Below are 22,983 nucleotides of genomic sequence, written 5' to 3' on the forward strand. Positions count from 1 at the left end.
ACAATTCTCATTCAACTGTTCGTCCAGCCTCTTGATGGCCTGATGCCCTCGGCTTTCGGTCGATCCTCAACATGGGCGCAAGCTGATGCGATGCATTCATACTAGAGTTGCAACCTCGAGCAAGAAAGAAGGCAGCAGACTGATGTATCAAGGGCTTGGGGAGAACAACACATGATCACATGCCTCGATAACCTCTTGCTTCGGCCGAAAGTTTGCATCCAGGTTCGTTGTTTTTGGTCACAAAGGTCGCAACGAGGGCCAATTATAGAAGTTCGAAGACAACACCGTGGCCAAGAACAGCAGGCAGAACGGTGGAGTGGCGTCATATCTGGAGAGAAGACGCTGAAACTTGCAGCTGTATCGCTCTAGACATGCGGCCAGGTTGCATCGATCCGGAGCGCGACACGGGGTGGTTCACTAGTTTTCCGCGTGGCAAGACGAGAGATTGTAAGGTTGCGGGAGCATCCGTCTGGGGTCAGGAACACGGCCCTTCGGAGACGACGGAGACGATGCGGAATCAGCGTTTTGAGACATGCAGAGGCTTTCGTCTGCTGCTGCATGAGGTCAGTCGAACTTGAGCGAGTTTCCTCATCGATGCATCCTGGAGCAGGCCTGGTATGACAGGAACGAGACGATCGGCGGGCATTTCGGACGAACCAGGATAGTCTACTGGCGCGGCGCAACCCTCCACCAGCGAAAATTAGGCTTCAGGACCCCTCATTTCGACAGTCTCCTGGAGGACTCGGGGGTGGGCTCAGAGCTTGATTGGGCGGAGGTGTGTCCAAGACTGGCAGAGTCGCATTCACCCATACCGAGTTTATCAAACTGGACCAACGATGGACGGGCCATGAATCCGGAGAGTTATGCGGGCGCGGTATTGCAGGTACGGGGAGCGTGACATTGAACCACTGGATGTGCAGTTTAGGACCAGGAGCTTTTGGGGAGGGGGACACTCGTGGAGGGCATCGGCCAGAAGAAAGCCTTCGGCTCGTCGCTCCGCAAATCCATCGGGGATCCACTCGTGGGCTAACCGGATCCGGCTAGACAGAACCTCCGTACGGCCCAGGCATGCGGAGAAGACCCATATATGAGGGGCGTCCACCGTTAGCCGAGCCACTGGGGATGCTCCAATGGGGGTTGAAAAGCGGGGGAAAGAGGCCGTACCGGGCCAGTGCCAATTTGCCCGCTGCAGGAGTGGCCTGGCCTGCACCTGCTTGGGGGGGGAGGAGGGAAAGAGGGAAGGAAGGAGCTAGGAAACGTGCGTGTGACTTGCTGTTTTTGATCGCCTTATTCTGAACGTCGACTCGAACGGCCTTTGCTTGAGGAGCGAACTTCACATCGGACCAGAGACATATCAAGGACGCGGTGGACGCGACTCGACTGGACCATCGATTCGCCATCAGGATCTGGCTCTCTCTCTCTCATCACGAATCTCCTCCGTTTATCCCTTGCGACCACAGCCCAGCCCCCGACGATGAGATACTCGACAGCGTGCTCGGCGTGTCGGTAAGTCGTCAGCCGAATCCTCCCCGGGAATCCTTCTCTTTCTCTCCTCCCCCCTTTCCCGGCCTCATCCGACTTTGGAGATGATCGCATCGCTCACCGACGGCATCGCAGCGCTCGACGGCGCAAATGCGAGGTGCCCATCGGCGGCGGCCAGTGCACCTACTGCGCAACCCAGAACATCGCCTGTTCACGCGCCGGCTCCATCATCCAGCCCAAAGCCGTGCCCGTCAGCCCGCTGTCTATCGCGACGCCGACGACGCCCTCTGTCACCGAGATCATCGTCGCCAGCCCCACTGGCATCACTCCGGTCGCTGCTGTTTCCGACAAGGCTCTATGCTTCGAGCTGGTGGAGCTGTACTTCAAGTACATTCACGACTGTCTCCACTCCCTCTTCCACCGGCCCAGCTTCATGCTGGATCTGCACGAGGGGACTGCTCCTCTGGCGCTTGTCTATGGCATGATGGCGCTGTCAGCAAGGTATGTCATGATCGAGACCGTTTACCCCAGCGAATCCTTACCCAACTACCTAAGGTTCTCCTCAAATCCTATCTTCAATGGCATTGCTCCCATATCGAGGGGAGAGCTCTTTGCCAACGAGTGCAACATGCTGCTCAACCTTCGAGATGTATCTCTCACCAGCATACAGGCATGTGTCTTGCTTGGTGCTTATTCCATTGTAGAGGGAGAGGCAGGCGCAGAAAGCGTCTTCTACTCAGCAGCATGTAGGATAGCCAACTATCTCGACCTCCCAAGCCTGCCCACGCCGGACCCGTTGCAAAGGGAGATTCATATCAGAGGTACATACCGTAACTCGTGCGTACGTTGAGCCTGTTTCGGTTGCTTACACCCGTAGTCTACTGGTCGCTCTGCATGATCGATGTCTGGTCATCAACTGGTGTCAACCTTCCTCGTCTCATGGAACGACGAATGAACGTCCCGTTACCGATGAACGAGTCAACCTTCCTCAACATGACCCGTGCGAACAACAACCACTTCGACTTCATCCTGTCGCCAAACCGGGAAGACTCGCTCATAGCCCAGATGATCAAGCTCAACAGCATCCTGCTAAAGGTCAATGACGCCATCAAGTCACTCACATCAGACTCCGCGGTAACAAACATAGACGAGACTGTCTCAACCCTCGCGCAGGAACTTGAAGCCTGGGAGCTTGAGCTTCCCCCAAATCTCCGTGATACCCCAAGCAACCTGCATTCTTTCGCCGCCCAAGGCCTGGGCCGTATCTTCATCGCTGTGCACACGGGTCACTACCACTACAGTCAGTTGCTCTTCTATCAGTATCTAGATGAGGTCCAGCGCTTTCCCGCCTCCCCGACCGCCCAGATCTTTGCCCGGAAATGCAAAGAGAACGCCGTCTCCATGTCACGCATCATCGACCTCGCCAACACCACGCCTGGCTGTGACGCCAAATTTAACATGCTGGGCCACATCATCGTCATCACATCGTCCATCTTCATCCACACACTGCTTTTCGAGACCGACGAGGCCGAGATCGCCAACGCGCGGGCTACCCTGGAGCGCCACTTCAACACCCTTGTGGCCTTGCGGGTGTACTGGCCCGGGCTCGAGGTGTGCTTCGTCCGCCTCAAGACTTTCCACGAGCTATGTCGCAAGAGCATGAACACGAGCTACCGCATGGACCGCTGGATGCTACGGTTCTTGACCGAGTTTGCTAGGCCAATTGACGAGAAGGAGCGTGATGAGGATGGGAACATGGATTTGGACAGGTGGAGTGTGGGTAATATTGGCATCAGCCCCGAGAATTGGGCATGAGCATGCGGTACCGACACGGAAGAAGAAATCCGGCGCTGGCTCTGAGCATCAGCCTAGCCCAGGACAGTGGGATCTCCGTCACAATGGCAATGGCGATGGCTCTAGGACCGCCGCTGCTGGTGATTGAACCATCGAGGACATCTCGACAGGCCATATAGTTGACCTGTCGACAGGGCTTCGGAACACACATGTCGGAACTCGGATGCATTTTTCTCACCGCATCACCTACTTAGGACCGCAGAAACCGGGGCATCTTTGGGGGAAGATGGGGTCAACCACCTCGTGACCCCCGCGTATCCACTTTGGAGGCGGGGTTGTGTAACTTCCCCAGGTTCCCAGATGCGACATGAAGCGCCGCGCCCGCTCTCTCTGATGTTGCAGTCTGTCGCCCATGACGAGGTACTGAGATGAGCATTCGTGAACCAGCGGATCCAGTCAACTAAGATACTGGACGAAGAGGACGTGGGCAGCCTTTTCAGCTGCCATTTATGAATCCATTTGGGGGCCTTTACATAGCGCGGACCAAACAAGCGGATGGCGTCGAAGCATAAATATGTTGATTAACACATCTGGCTGCAAGCTTTTCTACCTTAGCAAACGCCATGTTGAATACCATGAGCCCTCATCAGGCCGTTTCTTATGCTAGTACACTATCTCTCAAACCACCGAACCCGACTTCGCAGTGACAGTCTGCTGCTCAACTCCATCCTCCTCCTCCACTCCCTTCGCCGCAGCCACCTCCACCTCGAACTTCGGATGCTCCGCAAACCGCCGTACGGGCACGCCCTCGTGGAACATGCGACTAATCTCCTCCAGACTGCGGCCCTTGCACTCGGGCACGCACAGAAACACAAACAGCGCGGAGCACACGGCGATGCTGCCAAAGATGAAGCCGACCTTGCTCTGCAGGCCGGCGTACGGCTTGTTGAGCAGGTACGGCAGCGTGAAGTTGACGAGAAAGTTCATGAAGATGTTGACGAGCGAGGAGGCGCGCTGCGAGCGGTCGCGTAGGCGCAGAGCGGGGATCTCGGTGACGACGACGTAGGTCAGCGGCCCCCAGCCGAGGCCGAAGCCGGAGCCGAAAAGGAGGAGCATGCCGACCATGCCGGATTTGTACGAGGTCGGGATCGGGGTGTGCACGCCCAGGCCGGCCATGGTGAAGAGGGCGGCGGCTTGGATGAAGGAGCCGAGGAGCAGTATTTTCCGATGTGAGAAAGTCAGATATGCAGTCTTGGAGTATCCATCTGCGAAGAGCCATACCGTCGTCCGACTCTGTCTGTCAGGAACAGACACAGGATAATCATGCCGCTCATCAGCGCGGACGAGCCGAGCGTGACGTCGAACGGGTTCAGCGTGCCGAGCGACTGGACCCACACCGCGCCGTACTGGCTCGCGAACGCCTGGCCGGTGGCCTGCTGGAAGAAGGACATGCCGACGGCGATGGCGGTGCGCTTGCGGTTGACGTCTTGGAAGAGCTCGCGGGTGCGGCCCTGCTCGGGCTCGTCAGCGAGGGACTGCTGGATCTTGGCGAACTCGAGGGCGATGGCGGCGTCGGGCATGGTGCCGGCGCGGAGGGCGTGGTGGGCTGTTTTGGCTTCTTCGGTGCGGTCGCGGATGAGGAGCCAGTGGGGGGACTGGGGGGGTGTTAGTTGCGTGGAGTTTGGTGGTGGAGGGGAGGGTGGGAGGCGGACCTCGGGGATGAACCAGATCAGGCAGATTACGATTGTGGGGATGACGTAGAAGAGGCCGAAGGGGATTCTGTAGGCGCGGCTGTCTTGGAACTGGGAGGTGCCGCGGCAGATGGAGTTGATGACGAGGCCGCCGAGCTGTGCTTCGATGTCAGAATCATGTTGCTTCGGACCCCGGGTTTCGACTTACACCGATGGCGAGTTGGTACGTCCCAACTACCATACCTCTCACAGGGGCAGGCACGATTTCAGACTGGTATACCGGGACAACAGAAAACTCGAACCCAACGTAGACATCTTCCCATTCGTCAGCTTCCCAAGACTTTTTTACATATGTTGAAAGGGCACACTTACAGTTCAATATCCGCCCCACCAAAATCTGCTCTTTCCTCGTCGAAGTGACCACAACCGTCGCACTGATCAGCGCGTAGACGCTCATTACAAACATGGTCGTGCGGCGCCCGAAGCGCGCGCTGATTAAGCTGCCGACGACCAGCCCGATGGCGAAGTCGATGTAGTTGAGGCTGTTGAGCAGCGAGAGGAAGTACGTCGGGATCGCGTACGTCTTCGTGACGGGGTTGTACTCGCCGAACTGCCGCTCGAAAGCGTCCATGGCCTGGGTGGAGGTGAAGGCCTGGTTGTCGAAGCCATAGTTGAACTGGGAGAGGGCGATGAGCAGCACGGAGGCGGCGAGGCGGGCGTTGAAGTGCTGTGTTATTGAGGAGATGCCCATTGTGGCGAGGTGGAAGTTGTGACTTTGGGAAGGGGTCTCAACGGCGGCGTGTTAAGAGTGAGGGTCTGGAGGTTGGGGAGGTTATGTGTCGTTGACTCGTTGCGCCCTTTGAAGAGACGCCTCCGGCATGTTCATGCGGGAAACGTATCCCAGACCCCTGGTGTAGGTCGGCAAGCCCATGGAAACATGTCGTGACGATGAATCCGAGGAACACAGGCCAAGGATTTGCTTGCTAATGCCTGAGAAGTTACGCGGTGGAGATGGCAACATCGCGCATCTGGGGTATAGCGTGGCGGAACTCGGCGGGTAAGGGCGAGGAGGTGGTTCATTGCTGCGAGCGAGATCCGGCGAGATGCGGTGGGGGTCCACTTTTGGGGGGTGAACACCATCTTGGCCCCGTCTTGCGTGCTCACTTGCAGACGACTCGATTTTTGTATCTGGATATCTCCGGACAGTGGAAGGTGGTTGCTGCTTATTGGAAAGAGTCCGCGACGGCACCTTAAAAGAAGAGGATTGCTTGATGGGAGCTGCATCGTGGGAGTTTACCCAGCGGTCGAGACTCCTCCGTGTCCGGGCCCCGTGCTCGGATCCGGGTCGAGGTAGCTTGACAAGAACCAGCTGAGCTCGCCGCTCATGTCAAACTGCGACGGCGCAACGTAGTAATCCTGCGCCAACTGATTTTCTGCGAAGCCGGACCACGTCATCGGCCCGTCGGGGCTTGAGTCAATCTGGCCCAGGCCTATCGGGTGTGCCGTCGATGCTTGGTACATATCGCTGGGCGCCTGCATCTGATAGTGATCTCTATCCGCCATGGGCACGTCTCCGTGCAGTGAACGCGTGGAGAGTTGCGGCGAGTCAGAGTGCTGGATCGCGACCTCGTCGACCGTCTTCGCGTTGGCGTCGAAGCTCTGCGAGAGGGGGTGGTACCTGCTCAGCAGCGTGTTGCGCTGGACCTCGCTGCTGATCGGGGCTGCTTCCTCGGGGCTCTCGGGTGCGGTGTGCCGGTTTTTGGTCTCGGTTTCGATCATTCTTTTGACGTCTTGCTGGAGGACGGCGATGATGGGCGCGATGTTGGACATGTCGTCGAGTAGGGCGAGGTTGCTGTTGCATAATGCCTCGACAGTGTCATCGTCCAGTGTGACTGGTGTGTCTGTAATGGGGTCCACTAGGTTATCGTATAAACTGTATCTCCTTGCCGTGAGAAGCGTCTTGGTGCATTGATGAACCATGTTGCCGTACCCTAAGCCAATGGGTAGACGCGTCTGCTTTGAGTGCAGCGCGCCATTAGACCGCAACGCCTGAAGATGTTCCCAGAGACGAGCCATGCGGAGGGCATGGGAAACAGCGAGGGCGCGCCAGGTTGAGACGAACTCTGGAGGCGCTTTGGATGTGAAGGCCGGCGCGGCGGACTCGCGGGCGTGGCCGGGGAGGCAGGTGCGGTAGAGGTCGCAGCAGGTTTGGAGGTACCACGAGTTCAGTGTGATATACGCCGAGAACTCGGGAGTCGTCTAGTGGGAAAACATGTTGAGCTCGCTGGGCTGGATGTGGGAGGGCATGTGGGCGAGGAAGTTTGCGAGCTGGGACTGGAGGGATTTGAGGGTTGTCAGGCCTTTGGCGACTGCGGCGGGGGACGAGTCGGAGCGGCTTTGGAGGACGATTGCTTTTGTTGATCTGTGATTTATTAGATTCTTTGAGTGATACACGGAAGTCATGCAGAGGTGGAAATACCTGAGAACTTCGCATCGGAGGCTGAATAGAATCATGACATAGGCTCTAGCCCCGGCAGCGGCCTTTCGTCATTCAGCTGGAACGACACACATAACCTCGCCGCGGTGCTGATTAGGAGCCACACCTTGCCGAACTGTCTGTACGCGAAATTTTGAAACTTTGACAGAGCCATAAGCTGGATGTTGAGAATCTTGAAAACGTTCAGGTTGGCAAAGATGTAGCCGTCAACTTCCTTTGCCCATTGGATAGATAGTACTCGCGACTCTCGGGATCGTGACACAAAGATTGCCGCCGCGGCACAGACAGAAGTGCAAATTATCGGGGGAAGCTTGCCAGCATAGAACTCTTCCATCATCGACGGCCGGTGGAAGAAGTCGTATCCCAATGGGTAAACGTGGTCAAAGAAGACTTCGAGATGTTGACGGATGACATCTGTGCTCAGCAGCGTCTGCTCAAGGGAGGTGTTGAGCGACGGCGTCTTCATGTACTGCTGCAGCGTCGACTCAGCTTCATATGAAGCACCCTGGCTCAGCGTGCATGTACTGGATGACTCGGGGGACGCAGACTGCTGTGGTTGACCATTCGTATGTCGACTCTTTCGTCGTGACGGCGAGGATGGGTAGACGCAGGTGAGGTTCCGCCGGTTGCAGTGGAAGCACTGAGGGCGGTGACCGGAGCACTTTGCCTTCTGGGCGCGACACTGGGCGCATGCGTTGGCGATGCGCCGGCGTCTGGTCCCGGCCTCGGTGAGGGTCTCCGTGGGCGCCAGTAAGTTGTGGGGATCCCCGGGCTCTGAGGAGACGGCCGACTCCGGGTAGTTGAAGGTGCAGCCGAGTCTCAGATGGCGGCAGTTTTCGCACGGCTCAGGACCGCCAGTACATTTTACCTGGTGAACGGTTCAGTTGATGTTCAAGTTGGCAAGGGATACAATTCAAAGCTTACCTTCCGGCGTTTGTATGTAAGACAACGCGGCCTGGGCGGCCACGTCGCATCGGCGCCCGGCTCCGGGCTCGGCATCTCGTCTCTTCTGCTCGGCGGTCCGATGATGTGGATTGAAGAAGAGTCAGACTGGCAGTTCTTCAGGCGCTGGGCGGGGAGGCAGGACCGCATCTCATCACCAGTCCAGGCCGCACGGGACGCGGAGCCCGGAACAGACCGAGGGTAATATGGTCCGGCATCCCCAGTTTCTCCACCGGGAGGGAACTGACGTGCTCGGGATGCGGGGTCATTCTAAACCAGTTTGGAGCAAGGGTCGCCCACAGTTCGGGCGGGTTTGGCAAATTAGAGGGCCTGAAGAGGCCTGAATTGGCAGAGCACACCATCGCGAAGAGAGATGGGGGAAGGAGAGTTTGCGCCATTGGATGGACTGGTGTGGGAAATCGTGGAGGACAGTTGCGAAGGAAAAGATAAGACAAATGTTTGAACTGCTGCATCCCTGTCGGATTTGAGCTACTTACTTAGTCATCTTTCTGAAGGCACTACTGGATACCAATTACCTACCTGTGTTTGGACTCATTTAAATAACTTTGCAGACGTATCCTATTCAATTATCTAACCGGACGCCGATCCAAGTAACTGCCGTTCATGCTCGCAAACGAGAAACGCCGAGAAAGATTCCAATTTGAGAAACCCGGAAAACTTTGAAGCAGCGGAGACGACGATGGCATGTCGTCTCAGTGCCTTCCCATAGCGGATTGTCTATCTAGTAGGTATGAAAGATATTCCATCTCGGTGTTCAAGGCATCTAGGTAACAGCTGAATATATCTGATATCGACCTCATCTAAACGCTAGCCGAATTCCGACAAATACTTGTATGCGGGGCTATCGGATGTTGTAGTTCAAGTTACGGTATTGGGAGACTTAGCCAGAAGCCTCTGTACCCCTACTTGAGTAAAGACGGCTCGATAAGTATACGGGACATGGTAACTCGGCGGGAATAATCATGCCCGCAAGAATGAGTCTTTAGGCCGTCGACTTACGCATCTTGCAGTAAGATGAGTTTTGGTGAGGGCAATCTGAGGTCCTTACGTAGTGCACGAGCAGGGCATAGGTACAAACGAAAATAGGCTGTCGATTGAGCGTAGTAAAAGGATAAAACATGACAAAACTAAAGTGATCATTTACACCATCACAGTCGCAATAGCTTCAACATTCTAAGGCCGCTCATTGCAATGCCTGATTAGGAAGGTGAATTGACGCACTGATCCTCCAGGGGATTTGAGCTGCCGACACCGCACCGGGCGGGTGCCTGATACCCGGGCTTATCGGCGGCCTATGCACGTCGATTCCCCTCACCGATCAACTCACTCTCAAACATCAACTCGACAACGCGTAACATATAGTGCTGGTCCCTTTGATGACCGCGAATGAGGCCGAACAACCCAATTGATTCAATGACACTCCGCAAAGCCCCCGTCATGATCGGGCCCGCGCCCGGCGTTTCCACCCGGCGACCGGAAGCCGAAACCGCGATTCCGGAGAAGCTTATCAAACCCTGGAAGCTCCCCCGGCAACAAACCTACCTCTTCTTAAATGCCAACGTTGTCGACACCGCGCAGGGTACTATCATCGAGAATGCGACCGTCAAGATATCAGATGGACTTGTCGAGAGTGTCAGTGCCGGAGATGCGGATTACGCTAAATGGCACGGCGCAATTGTGGTCGATTTGAAGGGGAAGTATCTCTCCCCTGGGCTGATTGACTGCCATGTGCACGTCAGCTCTGTCCCCGGGGAGGCTGGTCTCAACGGGGGCTTCAACATGGATGACACGGTCTCTCATCTACGGCAATCCTTCGTCGTCGGCCGCATCCTCAGTAAGGGCTTCACAACAGTCCGCGATACGGGTGGCGCGACTCTGGCGTTGAAGGAAGCTATTCAGGATGGCGTGTTTCCTGGCCCGAGGCTCTTCATCGCCAATCAAGCTCTCTCTCAGACAGGAGGTCATGGCGATCGCCGAGGCGCCCACGATCATTCGCAGTTATGCTGCGGGAGCACTGCCGGTCTGTCCAGCGTGGTTGACGGAGTACCGGAATGCATCAGAGCGACAAGGGAGCAACTCCGAACCGGCGCAGACTTTATCAAAATCATGGTTGGTGGAGGCGTGGCCTCTCCTACAGATAGGATCGAGAATACGCAATTTACCGCCGACGAGATCAAGGCTATCAGCGAAGTAGCAAGGAGTTACGGAACTTGGGTGACGGCCCATGCCTATACACCCCGCGCGATTCGCCATGCAGTCGAGAACGGCGTCACTGGCATCGAACACGGCAACTTTATCGACCAGGAGACGGCAGAGTTCATGGCTGAGAACAAGGTCTGGCTGACCCCTACCCTGATCACATATGACGCTATGGCATCCGACAAGTATGCCGGCTTCCTACCCCCCGAGAACCAGCGCAAGAATCAGGAAGTACTCGAGAAAGGTTTGCAGTCTCTGCGCATTGCTGCCGAAGCTGGGGTCACCATCTGCCACGGGTCGGATCTTCTCGGCCCCTTGCAGGCTGAGCAGAGCAGGGAGTTTGGTATTCGACAACAAGCACTTAGCGACAAGCAAGTGCTACAGTCTGCAACTGTCAATTCAGCTAGGATGCTTCGGCAGGAGAACTTCCTGGGTCAGGTTAAGGAAGGGTTTGCTGCGGACCTTTTGATCTTGAATGAGAACCCATTAGATGATGTATCCATTCTGGATGAGCCCGAGAAAAATGTCTTGGCTGTTATCAAAGATGGAAGAGTCTACACTAGCAGGTGGAGCAAGTTGCCGGAGGACGTCACTGAGCCAGTTGCTTTGATTGAATAGTTATCATTACATTTCATCATGTTGCTTTTATCATCAATCGTACATCAGTGGAGGCTGTGAACTCCCTGAAACTCATCTAGATCAATAACGATCTTGGATGCTGCTGCCCATGCATGTGTGCGCCTTGCTGGGCATTGAGGGCATGGAGTCCCCTTGCCCGTACTGTTGAAGTTGGTATGATGATGAGTTTTCAGCATCAGTTACGAGCGCGAAACCATCCCTGCCCGAAATACGTCTCGAAGTGGGATCCGATCCTCCTGCCGTGGTGTAGTACTGTGCGGTCCCCTTTGGTGAATATTGCGACCGGCCGAGCAACGGCCTCAGGAATGGTATGCAAGCCAAAGTGATACCGACGCCGGGCTCAAGAGCACTGAAGATGAGTGCATTGGGAATGCCGAAAGTGACGTCGGTGTACTTTAGGTGTGCAAGGTAATACAAGCGAAGAGCTGATACAATGCACGTGCTGTGAAGGCGGGATTTGGTCAGCTCATGAGCATGGGAGATTTCCATCAACGACAAGACTCACAAAACTCCTAGCGAGAAGGTCGCAATGAGAGCAACCTTTCGGTACGTCTCCAGTTTGAGTCGCCACAGGTAAGACACAGGCATGATCAGGACGATGATATCCGTCATCAAGTTCACTACCCCCAGGGTTCCATCTGCCGCAGGTTGGTTGCCGCAGTTTCGATTCTTGAGGTCGAGAAGCCAATTATCGGATAAGGGTCGGCAGATGAAGAAGGCCACCAATACAGCCACGGCGGTCCAGATGAAGGTGAATCCTGCCATGATCCTCGCGGCTAAGATCATGCGTCGTGTGGAGAAGAGTTTGGTGTAGAGAAGAAGGATGGCAATCTTGCACAGACTGAGGCTGACAGCCCATAGGATTTGCTGAACAACAAGGAGCTGAAGAAGAAAAGCAAAGACGTTAGTGAAGGGACCTTCTCATGGACGTGCTCTGGGCCTGTGCGACGTACTTGGAGAAACTTGATGATGGGACCCCGTCCATATTTGGGGATGATCTCTCGGAAGAGGTACCCAACTCCACCCTGGGTGACACTGAATATCGAGACGAGTTGCAGCGCGTGTGAGAAGACCTATCATATCAACCCCCAAGTCAGCTCCAGGAAAGCTCCATCAAGCACCCAGAAACACGTACACATGCCACGATTATGCAGTAATCGCTCGCATCCAAAGCCCTGTGTGCCATGCGCCTCGCCATCAGCCGCAAGATCAGGGCCATCGTAGGCACGATGATGAACACAATGGATACCGCGACGACACTGATCTGGCTCTGCCTCTCCAGCGGAATCGTCGCGGTTCCGTCCCCAATCGTCGCGTTGGTCGAGACCGATGCCAACGGCACCGCTGTCGTTGTTGTTGCCGCCGCCATATTGTCGAGTCCGCGGCGTCGATGGATGAGGATCACGGTTCACGACCCTGATGTGGATGTCGCGGGAGGACGGTGGAACGGCTCTTTCCAGAAGCCCATGGGAAAATCAGGCAACGCGGTTCCATTTTCAATCTCGCAGAGATGCCAACAGGCCCTGGTTCGACCATGTTTGCTTATTCGCGGTTTCCCAGGGCAAATGCTCGCCTAAAGAGGTCTCTGACCGGTGCAGCTCGTGGGCAGTGCGTCCTGTATGTTTGTTGCTTTTTCCATTGCGAGTTTGCACTGCTTATCGACTCAGCGTGCAGGCGACGTGCATGCTCGACAGGGGGACTGCGGGCTACGCGATTGTTCCAGAAAGGGAATAGGGAAGATTGTTTGCGCCGCAGCAGCCGACCGGCGCCCAGCCTGGACTCGGAGGCTAAGGTGTGACGGCTGGACTACGTCGTGCTTTAGTCGGATGGGAAGTATGAGCAGATGCAAGGAACGCAGTGTGATATGTCAATTAGTTAGAAATCAGATCCGCATCGTCATTTGGGGGTTGCATTGATGAAGCTCGGTTCGCGGAACTCGCATCACGATGCCATCGGGAATGTTCTGATCGGATGAACGTGGGATTTGCCGCAAGGATTCCCATCTTGGCCTACCTGAGGATGCTACCATGTCTCCTTCAGTTGACCCTGTCCTGTCTGTTTTCAAGGTTCCCCAGAATCAGAGGCATTCACAGCCATTGACCATGTTATCGAGAGGAGTCGACTTGCATGAGAAATGGGTCTCCGGGCAAAATGGTGGCGAAATGCCATGGGTAAGCTGCAGGGGAGCCAAACATGCACAAGCATGGCCATCAGAGGGGAAACCCTTTCTTATTCTTCCCTTACCATTCGAAATTGCTTTTTCCACACATGTTTCCCGTTCGATGTTCCTGCCTGGTGTTCCAGACCAATCACCACAGCTGATTATCTCACCTCGCTTGCATTTAGCATGTCTAGGGCCATGTTGTCATCAACTTCTGGACGACTGGCGACTTATCTAACCCCTCACTTAGAAGTTCAGCTGGCCCCCTCCTTCGAGCCACCGGGAGCTAAAAGCCGGGATGCCCTCCCGGCTGCACAACATAACCGGTCGAGTCCTTGTTCCCGCTGGCAGTTGTGTGGTACACCATCCAAAAGAGGGTCGAGGTCCGGCCGCCAGCCAACTCAATTCCGACGTCTCAGGCAGGTTGGAGGCTGAGAAGCATTAGTGTTGGAAGAGTTTTAACGCCACTGACCATCAGTCGCAATCCGAGTCGCCGGCCACCTCGCGACGACGCGATATCATGCGCGTGCATGGTGATGCCCAGATGATAAGCTGGCATTAGTTCTGTGGCCTGCCACTCCACGTCATGAACAATTTTTGGACACTCAAAGACCTCGTGGGATTGATGAGAGATTTTTCGACTGGGACTACTCGGATGTGAGCGTGTTACCGCGAAGCCACCGTCGAAGTCACATCGGACGGCAGCCTGCATAGCCGCGTCGCGGCTAGGAACGCCATGAGGTGGTTGAATGCAAGACTGTAAAACTTTTCAAGACAAAAACGTCGGCGCCCGCTGCGGACAATTGGAGAACATGTGTCAAATTCTAGCCATCTCAGACAGGACTTGTTTCCCTGGCTCTGCCATCGCCAAAATCTACGTTGCGGATCTAGCCAGCTCTACGGCCTTCTGCGCTGCCTTGCCGAAATCTGCCTCCGTGTGCAGTCCCAGTTTCGCGTCTTCCAGCTGCAGGAATTTGTTAGGAACGCAGCGATCGCTTTGGAATTTCTTCTGACTTACCATCTTCAGGCCCAGCTCGGAGTTGGTACCCTGAAGCCGCACGACCATGGGCACCTTCAATGGACCCAACTCGGTCGCGGCGCCAATGATCGACTCCGCAATCATGTCACCTCGAGTGATTCCTTGGGGAGTCTTGATTAGTCACATGAACGCTCGACAAGAATTTGCTTCAATTTACCGCCGTAAATGTTGACCAGAATCGTCTTGACTCTGGTATCCCGCAGGATGATCTCAAATGCCTTCACCATCGTCTCCTTAGTCGCTTGGCCACCGGCGTCCAGGAAGTTTGCGCTGGCACCGCCATGAAGAGCGATGGCGTCGTTGGTGGCCATCGCGAGCCCAGCACCGTTTACCACGTTGCCGATGTTACCGTCCATCTTGACGTATACCAAGCCGTATTTCTCGGCCTCCGCCTCTTCAGGAACGTCATGCGCCCGATCTCTCAGAGCAAATATGTCCTCCTGTCTCTTACTAGCTGCATCGTCTATGGTAATCTTGGTGTCGACACAGGTAATCGTCTCATCGATGGCGTTGATGATAGGGTAAACTTCGAGCGAAGTTACGTCTTTGCTCTTGAAAACCTGGCACAACCCCCGAAGGACGCTTCTCAGGTTCTCCTTCTCTGCGGGACTTGCATGGAGGACTTTAGAGACTTCGTCGACAACTTCTGAAGTGATCCCTTCAGTCAGTCCGAACTTGGTTGTACGCAATCTCTCGGGCTGTTCTTGATCTAAGGCTTCCCCGCCAGTTCGCGATGCGATAATGACTGGACAGTACCTTTCTCGGTCAAATGTGATTGTCAGGTGCCATTTACAACGGCTTTTAATCATCTCGGTGACGTAAACCTTTTCAACAAGGAGACCGTCGCCCGTCTCTGTTGTCCTGAAACGGCGCCCGAGCATGCTTTTGGACATGTCTATTGCCTCCTCAGAACTCCGGGCTCTCTTGAATCTCCCTGTAAGGCCATCTTCAAAGACACCCTGAGCCTGATAGGTCTGGGGGAGTTGGGCCTTGATGATGCATGGTACACCTTAAACAGTCAAGTCAGCTCAGTCACCGAAATAATGCTTGTGAATGTTACCTAGCTCTGAGTATATTGATTCCACTTCAGCTGGAGTTGTTGCGAGTCTGCCTCTTGGTACCGGTACGTCAAACTGAAATGAATGTATGAGCAGTAAACTTTGAATGGTGTGCACTTTGGTTTACTACGAACCTCCGCCAGAATGCTCCGAGCTTGGGGTTCATGTAAAGTCAGACGTCTCAATTGCTGCCGTGAGAGAACCTAAGAGGGAGAAGGAACGTCAGCCTCGGATTCTCCCAAAGCCCAGCAAATGATGCACGCTTCAAAAGCACCGTACACTCACCTGGACTTGGCTTCTCCAGAGCTTCGATGTCAAGCTCGGGGAAAACATGGCCACAAAAAGCGCCAATCTGTTGCGCTGTAAAACACTCAAGCACGGCTGCGATTGACAAAGTAGCCTTGGGTTGCCGATTGGGGGATACTGGACGAGTGCTATTGTTGACCGAAGTAGTGCAGGTAAGATAACCGACAGCAATGGAGGTGGCATGATCTCGTGCGTCATCGAGGGGGGGCCGCTAATAGGTCAAGGGGAAGATAACCGAACGGTCGCTAGGCCCGTCCGGCTCCAGCCGGGCTCGGCTAACTATGACGGCTACATGCACGCATCACGAATGAATTTCCGACCCTTCCGATCAAAATTACAGACATATCGCAGCGCTTAAAGGAAGAAAAAAAAACCTCACAGACGAAGTAAGATAAAAAACCCACCCACAACGATCTCAACTTCTCCATAAATGACCAATGAGATCTTGCTGGGGAATTCATAAAAAGGGCGTTTGCAGGTTCGCGGTACTCCTTGGTTCAGGGTCAACCTAGTGACAACCAAGACCAACGGTTTGCAGAGCAATCAAAGAAGAATAGTAGATAAGACACACCGACTAAAACGAGAGAGAAATTGCCAAAATCAGACGTTGGAAGACTATAAGTTTCGTTCCAGGGAAGTTTGCAGCGTCTCTTAGTGCTTTGTCCTTGGTGAATGCATAAAGGTGGGGACAAATCAAGTTGAATACAGGACATTTGTTGCCTTCTCATGACTTCTAATGCGCGCGACCCTAAGCTCTTCGTATAAATGATTGACATAACATCTCTGAATACCGTTTCTCCTGCTTCTAAATCTATCACAAGATGGGTGAGCCCATGCCCTCATGCCCCCATCCTATCCATCGCGACAGCTTCCAATTCAGTTGTTGGATGGCACATCAACCGATATTCAATACCGTGACAGGGAAGATCTAATTTGTGGGCAAAGGCCACTCATTCGCGACTGCAGAGCCTTGTGCGGCAGGAGTGGGTGTGGCGTTACCTTGCCCCGCAGGAGTTGCCTCTGCTTCCGTCCTCTGAGGCGTAGTCCTCGAAGCCAGCTCAAAATGAGCCCTCCTCAGAAGACGTTCGTACTCTTTCCAATTCTCCCATTCTTCGAATGCATCTTCATCTTCATCTCTGTCAAAAGGCTCATCATCCTGCTCAAAGTCGGTCCCATTGTCTCGGCGACTCTCTTCGAACAATATCCTCCGTTTCTTAGGTTTGGGGTTTCCGGGAAGCACGCCACGGTATTCTTTCGGAATTTCGCCCTCCTTATCGCCCATCTTGATCTTTTTCTTCGTGTCCCACACGTTGAGGTCGACCGCGCTGAACGGGTGTGGGGGACTTCCGCCATGTTTTGCTAAGGCATTCTTCAACACCTGAACGACTTCCCTCCTACATACAACCCCACCGGCACCCACTGTTAGTGCCGCGCCGGGTCCGCCACATCAACACTAACACTACCAAATCCATCCCATACAACTAGAACCCTCGCCCGCGATGGCCTCGCAGCCAGCCGCGGGCCCTTCGCAGGCCCCTAGAGGCCTCTCATCCTCTATACATAGCCTCCCCCGGACCCCCCCTCCCCCTACCTCCCTACCTCCACGACCGAGGGGCCTCACGCCCCCCCCTATCCGGCCCTTGGGAAGGGGGCCACGATCGGCCGCCGCCGCCCTCCAGCAGGCTCGAGAGGGTCGGGCCCTCCGAGATGAGGCCCTAGACCTCCTCGCCAAAGGCCTAGATGCCCTCATTGGGACGGCCCCAGCACGACTAAAGGCTACAGCCCAGGACCTCATCGATACCTTTACCCGGTTTGCGACCGCAGAAATCTCTGGACCCACCCCCGGCCCCGGCACGGGAAAAACGTATGCCCAGGCAGCTAGTGACTCTACCGCTAGCGGCCCCGGCCCCGGCCCCGGCCCCGGCTCCGGCTCCGGCCCCAGGCCGAACCCAGTAACAGGCCGGCGGGCCACCAGCTGCATACGCCAGCCTAAACAGACCCAGGACCTCCGCCTACTAGTTCGGCTCCCGGCAGAACATATACCTACCTCCAGAACCCTAGCCCCTCACTCAGTTAAGATGGTGGTAACAAAGGAGCTTAACTTACAGCCGCAAGACCTAGTTGAGGTCCGCCATACTGCTACAGGCTTCTCACTTCAGCCCCAAAACAAGGAGATCCAAACCTTACTTCTTCAGAGAGCCCTTAAGATCAAAAACTGCCTTACAGCTGAGAAGGTTGAGATACCTACTAAGTGGCATCAGTATATCGTCCCATTCTGCCCCCTCTACTTTACCAGCCTTGATGGCAGTAGGGTTAGCATAGAATCTGAAATAGAGGAAGAGGTTTTCCTAAAGACAAAGCAAAGACTCCTCTCCTGGCGCCCAACCCGAGATAGCCCCGATCTAGCCACAGCTACACAAAGCCTGATTATCGCCCTCCCTCAAGGGGTTAAGGGAGGCTTCCGCCTGTTTGGACAGTCAGGCCCTGCCCGTCTGCTTCCCCCGAGGAAGCAGACCCCCAAACAACACTCCCCTGGCTGCCAGGGCTTTCACTCAAACCGCTACTGCACCCGGAAACCCCTCTGCGAGAACTGCAGCAAACCGCTAGATACTCATGAGGCTGGGAGCTGCTTAGCTAGGTCTAAGTGTGCTAACTGCTATGGTCCCTTCCCAGCAAGCCATGCAGACTGCCCAGCTAGGCCTCTGCTGGTTAATGGAAACCTAATTATCCCAACCCGGAAGGAACTGCGAGGTATCCGGATAGCTGGAGAGAAGGCGTCTGATGATCTCCTAGCTAGCCAGGCCTGCGCCCCAGGCAGCACACAGCAAGCCAGGGCTAAGCCAAGCGCTACACAAGAGCAACAACTGGCATCCAAGCGCCCTCGACCCCTCAATTGTTGTTGCAGATACTGCTAGTGTAGCTGGGAGAAACAATATGGATGAGGATGAGGCTGAAGACTCTGAAGCCCTCCCCCCCCTAACTAACCGCCCTATCCATCCACTCCCAAGCAGCAGCAGGAGCCAGAGGGTAGCCCAGAAGCCTGACTATAATGTTGTTAATGCCTACACCCACCTCGACCTCGACTCAGAGCTATAGGCTCAGGCCAGCTACCCCACAGGTACTACGAGTTGCCCAGTGTAATGTGGGGAAGAGGAGCCCAGCCCATACAGCTCTCTTGGAGCTCTGCTGGGCAGATCAGATCGACATAGTCCTGATACAGGAACCCTGGGTAGGCTATAGAGATAAGATGCAGATTAACACACACCCAGGCTTTAACTCCTATGTACCAGTCGACTTCTGGAACAGCAGAGACACAAGGCCTAGGGTTATGACCTACACACGTAAAGGTCTAAGGCTGCAGATACAGCAACAAAGACCTACCCAATCAAGAGATATCTTATGGGTGAAAGCTGGCGACCTCACTATTATGAATATATATAGGCCGCCAGATGAGCCTATAAACCAAGCAACCAGCCTCCTTTTAGATTATCAACCGCCAGAGAGAGCCCTTATCGCTGGGGACCTTAATGCCCGCCACTCCTCTTGGGAACCTGGGACCCCTAGCCGGAACCAGGGCGACGATATTGCAGAGTGGGCTGAAGTCTATGATCTGTCGTTTATTGGAGAAGTTGGGGCCCCTACCCATACTCATGGGCATACCCTCGACCTGACCTTCTCAAATATCCCCTTTGCCGAAGCTTATATTAGCCCACACCTACACCCAGGGGCTGACCACCAAGCTATTACAACAATTATCCCTATAGGCAAGGCCCAGGAACAGGGACGCCAGACTAGCCACCTCTCAGTCCCAGAGTCAGCCCTACCCCGATTTATCGACCTAGTAAAGGCTGGGGCTGCAGCCCTGCCTACCCCAGGGGAACACCTAAGCCCAGCGGAGCTGGACACTCTAGCTGCCCAACTGGTTAGTCTCTTCCACACAGCCGTTCAAGCTGTAGGTAAGAGACGGACTAACCAGGGCAGGGGAGCCCCCTGGTGGACAGAAGACTGCTCAGAAGCCCACCGAGCTGCTATTAAGGCTAGGCGCCAACAGGCCCAAGAACCAGGGCTAGTTATACCTCCCCCTGTCCTAGAGGAGCAGAAAGTCTTCCTGACAACCGTCAGAAGGGCAAAACGCGCCTACTGGATAGCTAAGATTGAAGAGGTTAAGACAGACCAAGACCTGTATAAAATCTTAGGCTGGCGGAAGTCTAGCTTAGCAGTTAAAGCCCCACCTCTCATAGTAGAAGGACGGACGATCAGCAATAGCCTCGATAAGGCTCAGGCCCTTCGAAAGGCCTTATTAGAGCGATTTAGTGCTGCAGACGACTTACCTGGGAACCCCTTTGCTATTCCAGTAGTCGCAAGGCGTCTTATACCCTGGCAGGATACAGTTAGTATGGAGGAAGTACGCCAGGCTACTCTAACAGAGACTACAACCCCTGGGACTGATAGGATTACTACAAAGTTACTACAATGCACCTGGGGTTTAGTAGCTAGGCCTATACAGCAGCTCTTCCAGGCCTGCGTACAGGTAGGCTACTTCCCTAGACCCTTCCGCAAAGCAGAGGTTGTTATGATCCAGAAGCCGGGGAAAACAGACTTCTCTAAGACTGGGTCTTGGCGCCCGATATCCCTGTTATCCTGCTTAGGCAAAGGCTTAGAGCGGCTGATAGCAAAAAGGATGGCCTACCTTACTATCCTAGAAGGGGCTGCCAGCCCACAGCAGGTTGGAGCCCTACCAGGGAGGGCTGCAGTTGACCTCACAACCTGTCTAACCCATGAGATTGAGAGGGCTCTAGATACAGGGCTTACTGCGACGCTAGCAACAATGGACGTCAAGGGGGCGTTTGATTCCGTCTTACGAAACCGACTTATTGTCAGGCTACGACAGCAGGGCTGGCCTAGCAGCCTGATCAGACTGGTCTACACCTTCACCTCCAGCCGAACAGCCTGCGTCAGGCTAGAGGATACTACTACTGAGGACTTCCCTCTTTCCTGTGGACTACCGCAAGGCTCTCCGCTGTCACCTATCCTCTTCCTGCTCTATATAGCTGATATCCTAGCTGACGATCAGAAGCTACGGTTTGGCTATGCAGACGATATAGGCTTAGTAGCTACTAGCCCCTCGCTAGAAGGGAATGCTACAGCCCTAGGCCAGGAGATCACTAGTATCCTCAGCTGGGGAACGGAAAATAAAGTCGCCTTTGACCCAGCTAAGTGTGAGGCAATCCACTTCAGCAGAAAACATAAACAGACAACAGACCTACCAGATATCCAAGCGAGAGGCCTAACTATTAAGGCCTCAACTAAGCCTATAAGATGGCTAGGGGTCTGGTTTGATAGGAGACTCACCTTCCAACACCATGTAGCAATAAAGGTAGCAGCAGCAAAGAAGGTAGCCTATTTCCTACGGCACCTAACAAACACTAAAGGGGGGCTCCCAGCAGTTGCAGTTCGAAAAGCAGTTCTTGCTTGCGCCCTCCCAATAGCCCTATATGGAGCGGAGACCTGGTATGCAGGCCTGACCAGACCAGCCCTGAACAGCAGCACCAATACTAGCAGTAGCATTACTCTACAGATAGCTACAGTTGGCACAGGACAGAAGGGCCTAGCCTGTAGAGTTGGAAAAGTTATCACAGCAGCAGCAAGGGCTATCCTACCTGTCTGGAGGACCACACCAACCAGTGCCCTCATCCGAGATGCTGGCCTACCTACAGCAGAGGTAGCCCTAGAGGCAGCGCGACTACGCTTTGCTACACGCCTACAGAAGGTTGACCAACAACATCCCTTAGTCCCAAGGCTTCTGCAGCCAGGGCGGCAGCAGACCAGGCTCCAAAGAACAGCTGGCCTCTTACCCAAGTGTCCAAGGCCAGCACTCCTACAGCCGCAATACCTCCCAGGGTCCTATAACCCTATAGCCACAAAGACGAAGGAAATAGCAGCGAGGATCTTCCAGGCCTGGCTTAAGACTGTACCAGAGAAGCATACTATTATCTACTCAGACGGCTCTAAAGCCCCTAATGGCGCCACAGGGTTTGGCTTTGTTATATACCGTAAGAACAAGCGTATAGCCCAGGGCTGCGGCCGCCTCGGCTTAGCAGAAGTGTTTGATGGGGAGGCTGAGGGGGCGAGGGCAGGGCTCCGACGAGCCCTCCTTACCTCCCAGGGCCAGCCTATACACATCTGTATCGATAATACCAGCGTTATCCAGGGGATCCGAGGCAGGGTCCCAGACTCCTCACAAGCTGCCTTCCTTGAGATCCAAGAGGCAGCTAGGATGTATGACATACGAACCCATTGGTCCCCAGGGCACCAAGGCATCAAAGGGAACGAGGAAGCAGACAGCCTAGCCAAGGAGGGCACAACCCTGCCAGCCCCTAGGGGCCAACTAGCCACCCTGTCAGGGATCAAACGGCTAGCTAGAGAACGCATATGCCGCCAGTATAGAAAATGGTGGAAGCAAGAGGCAACACCCCGCTACACCCAACTAGGGCTTAAGGCTTCCCTCGCCTGCCCTCCTGAACTAGCCCTACCACGGGCTATACTCCATCATCTCCTAGCAGCCCGGTCAGGCCATGGAGACTTCGAACAATACCATCAACGCTTTAACCATACAGAAGCACTGCTTACCTGCTCCTGTGGGGAGGCAAAGGAGGTAGACCACCTAGTCTACTGCCGAAAGACCTTAGTGAGGAGGCTTCAGTGGCCCACCCTCCACCCTTCTAGTCCACAGGAGCCTATAGGACCAATAGGATCTCTTGATCGGTACTACAAGGGGCTAACCACTGATCATGAAGGCTTCTGGGCCTTTCTCTGCGTGACAGACTTCTTCCAGAAGATCTGCCCGCGGTACTAGGGCCTAGGCCTGAACCTAGGCCTTAGTAACGAACCCCCTCCTCGTAGAGGAACTGACGAGTATAATGGAACTAGGGAACCAGCGGGAACTAGGGACGGATAGAACACGTAGCAGCCTATAGGCAAGATTTGGAGGACGTTTGGAAGAGGCGTGTACTGTAGAGTATATAGCTTGAGCCTGTGGCCCTCCACGCCATATACCCCTCGGGAGGTCGGCCGCAAGGGCGGCTGCGCCTTTGCCGCCACGGCGTTAAATAGAACAACAACAACAACAACAACAAAATCTTCAACACCTGAAG

The 22,983-nt window shown here is 54.7% G+C and overlaps 7 protein-coding genes across 7 annotated transcripts; 3 read left to right on the forward strand and 4 right to left on the reverse strand.

The window, feature by feature from the left end:
- Window positions 1-1,474: 1,474 nt before the first annotated feature.
- On the forward strand, window positions 1,475-3,297 carry CGCA056_v013483 (putative transcriptional regulatory protein; the record flags this gene model as incomplete). The annotated part of the gene is made up of 3 exons (XM_037328727.1): window positions 1,475-1,506; window positions 1,618-2,303; window positions 2,360-3,297. 3 exons carry the CDS (start codon window positions 1,475-1,477, stop codon window positions 3,295-3,297), a joined length of 1,656 nt encoding a protein of 551 aa, XP_037173202.1.
- Window positions 3,298-3,954: 657 nt separating this feature from the next.
- On the reverse strand, window positions 3,955-5,718 carry ght1-0 (High-affinity glucose transporter ght1; the record flags this gene model as incomplete). Its single annotated transcript, XM_037328728.1, has 5 exons — window positions 3,955-4,541; window positions 4,589-4,931; window positions 4,989-5,123; window positions 5,176-5,282; window positions 5,340-5,718. 5 exons carry the CDS (start codon window positions 5,716-5,718, stop codon window positions 3,955-3,957), a joined length of 1,551 nt encoding a protein of 516 aa, XP_037173188.1.
- Window positions 5,719-7,226: 1,508 nt separating this feature from the next.
- CGCA056_v013485 (putative transcriptional regulatory protein) lies at window positions 7,227-8,463 on the reverse strand (the record flags this gene model as incomplete). Its single annotated transcript, XM_037328729.1, has 4 exons — window positions 7,227-7,389; window positions 7,447-7,508; window positions 7,571-8,332; window positions 8,389-8,463. 4 exons carry the CDS (start codon window positions 8,461-8,463, stop codon window positions 7,227-7,229), a joined length of 1,062 nt encoding a protein of 353 aa, XP_037173187.1.
- A 1,401-nt stretch (window positions 8,464-9,864) lies between these two features.
- Window positions 9,865-11,244, forward strand: CGCA056_v013486 (Uncharacterized protein; the record flags this gene model as incomplete). Its single annotated transcript, XM_037328730.1, has 1 exon — window positions 9,865-11,244. The coding sequence occupies one exon, from the start codon at window positions 9,865-9,867 to the stop codon at window positions 11,242-11,244; it is 1,380 nt and encodes a 459-aa protein (XP_037173186.1).
- Window positions 11,245-11,325: 81 nt separating this feature from the next.
- On the reverse strand, window positions 11,326-12,634 carry CGCA056_v013487 (uncharacterized protein; the record flags this gene model as incomplete). Its single annotated transcript, XM_037328731.1, has 4 exons — window positions 11,326-11,707; window positions 11,771-12,147; window positions 12,219-12,338; window positions 12,401-12,634. The coding sequence occupies 4 exons, from the start codon at window positions 12,632-12,634 to the stop codon at window positions 11,326-11,328; spliced, it is 1,113 nt and encodes a 370-aa protein (XP_037173185.1).
- A 1,666-nt stretch (window positions 12,635-14,300) lies between these two features.
- Window positions 14,301-17,111, reverse strand: CGCA056_v013488 (Succinate--CoA ligase [ADP-forming] subunit beta; the record flags this gene model as incomplete). The annotated part of the gene is made up of 4 exons (XM_037328732.1): window positions 14,301-14,390; window positions 14,445-14,566; window positions 14,623-15,474; window positions 16,829-17,111. The coding sequence occupies 4 exons, from the start codon at window positions 17,109-17,111 to the stop codon at window positions 14,301-14,303; spliced, it is 1,347 nt and encodes a 448-aa protein (XP_037173184.1).
- Window positions 17,112-20,657: 3,546 nt separating this feature from the next.
- RTase-5 (putative RNA-directed DNA polymerase from transposon BS) lies at window positions 20,658-22,685 on the forward strand (the record flags this gene model as incomplete). The annotated part of the gene is made up of 1 exon (XM_037328733.1): window positions 20,658-22,685. The coding sequence occupies one exon, from the start codon at window positions 20,658-20,660 to the stop codon at window positions 22,683-22,685; it is 2,028 nt and encodes a 675-aa protein (XP_037173183.1).
- Between the last annotated feature and the right edge of the window lie 298 nt (window positions 22,686-22,983).

The sequence above is a fragment of the Colletotrichum aenigma genome (genome assembly GCF_013390185.1).
Source record: "Colletotrichum aenigma strain Cg56 chromosome Unknown KSG_Cg56_contig09, whole genome shotgun sequence".
In the NCBI taxonomy this organism is placed as follows: Eukaryota; Fungi; Ascomycota; class Sordariomycetes; order Glomerellales; family Glomerellaceae; genus Colletotrichum; species Colletotrichum aenigma.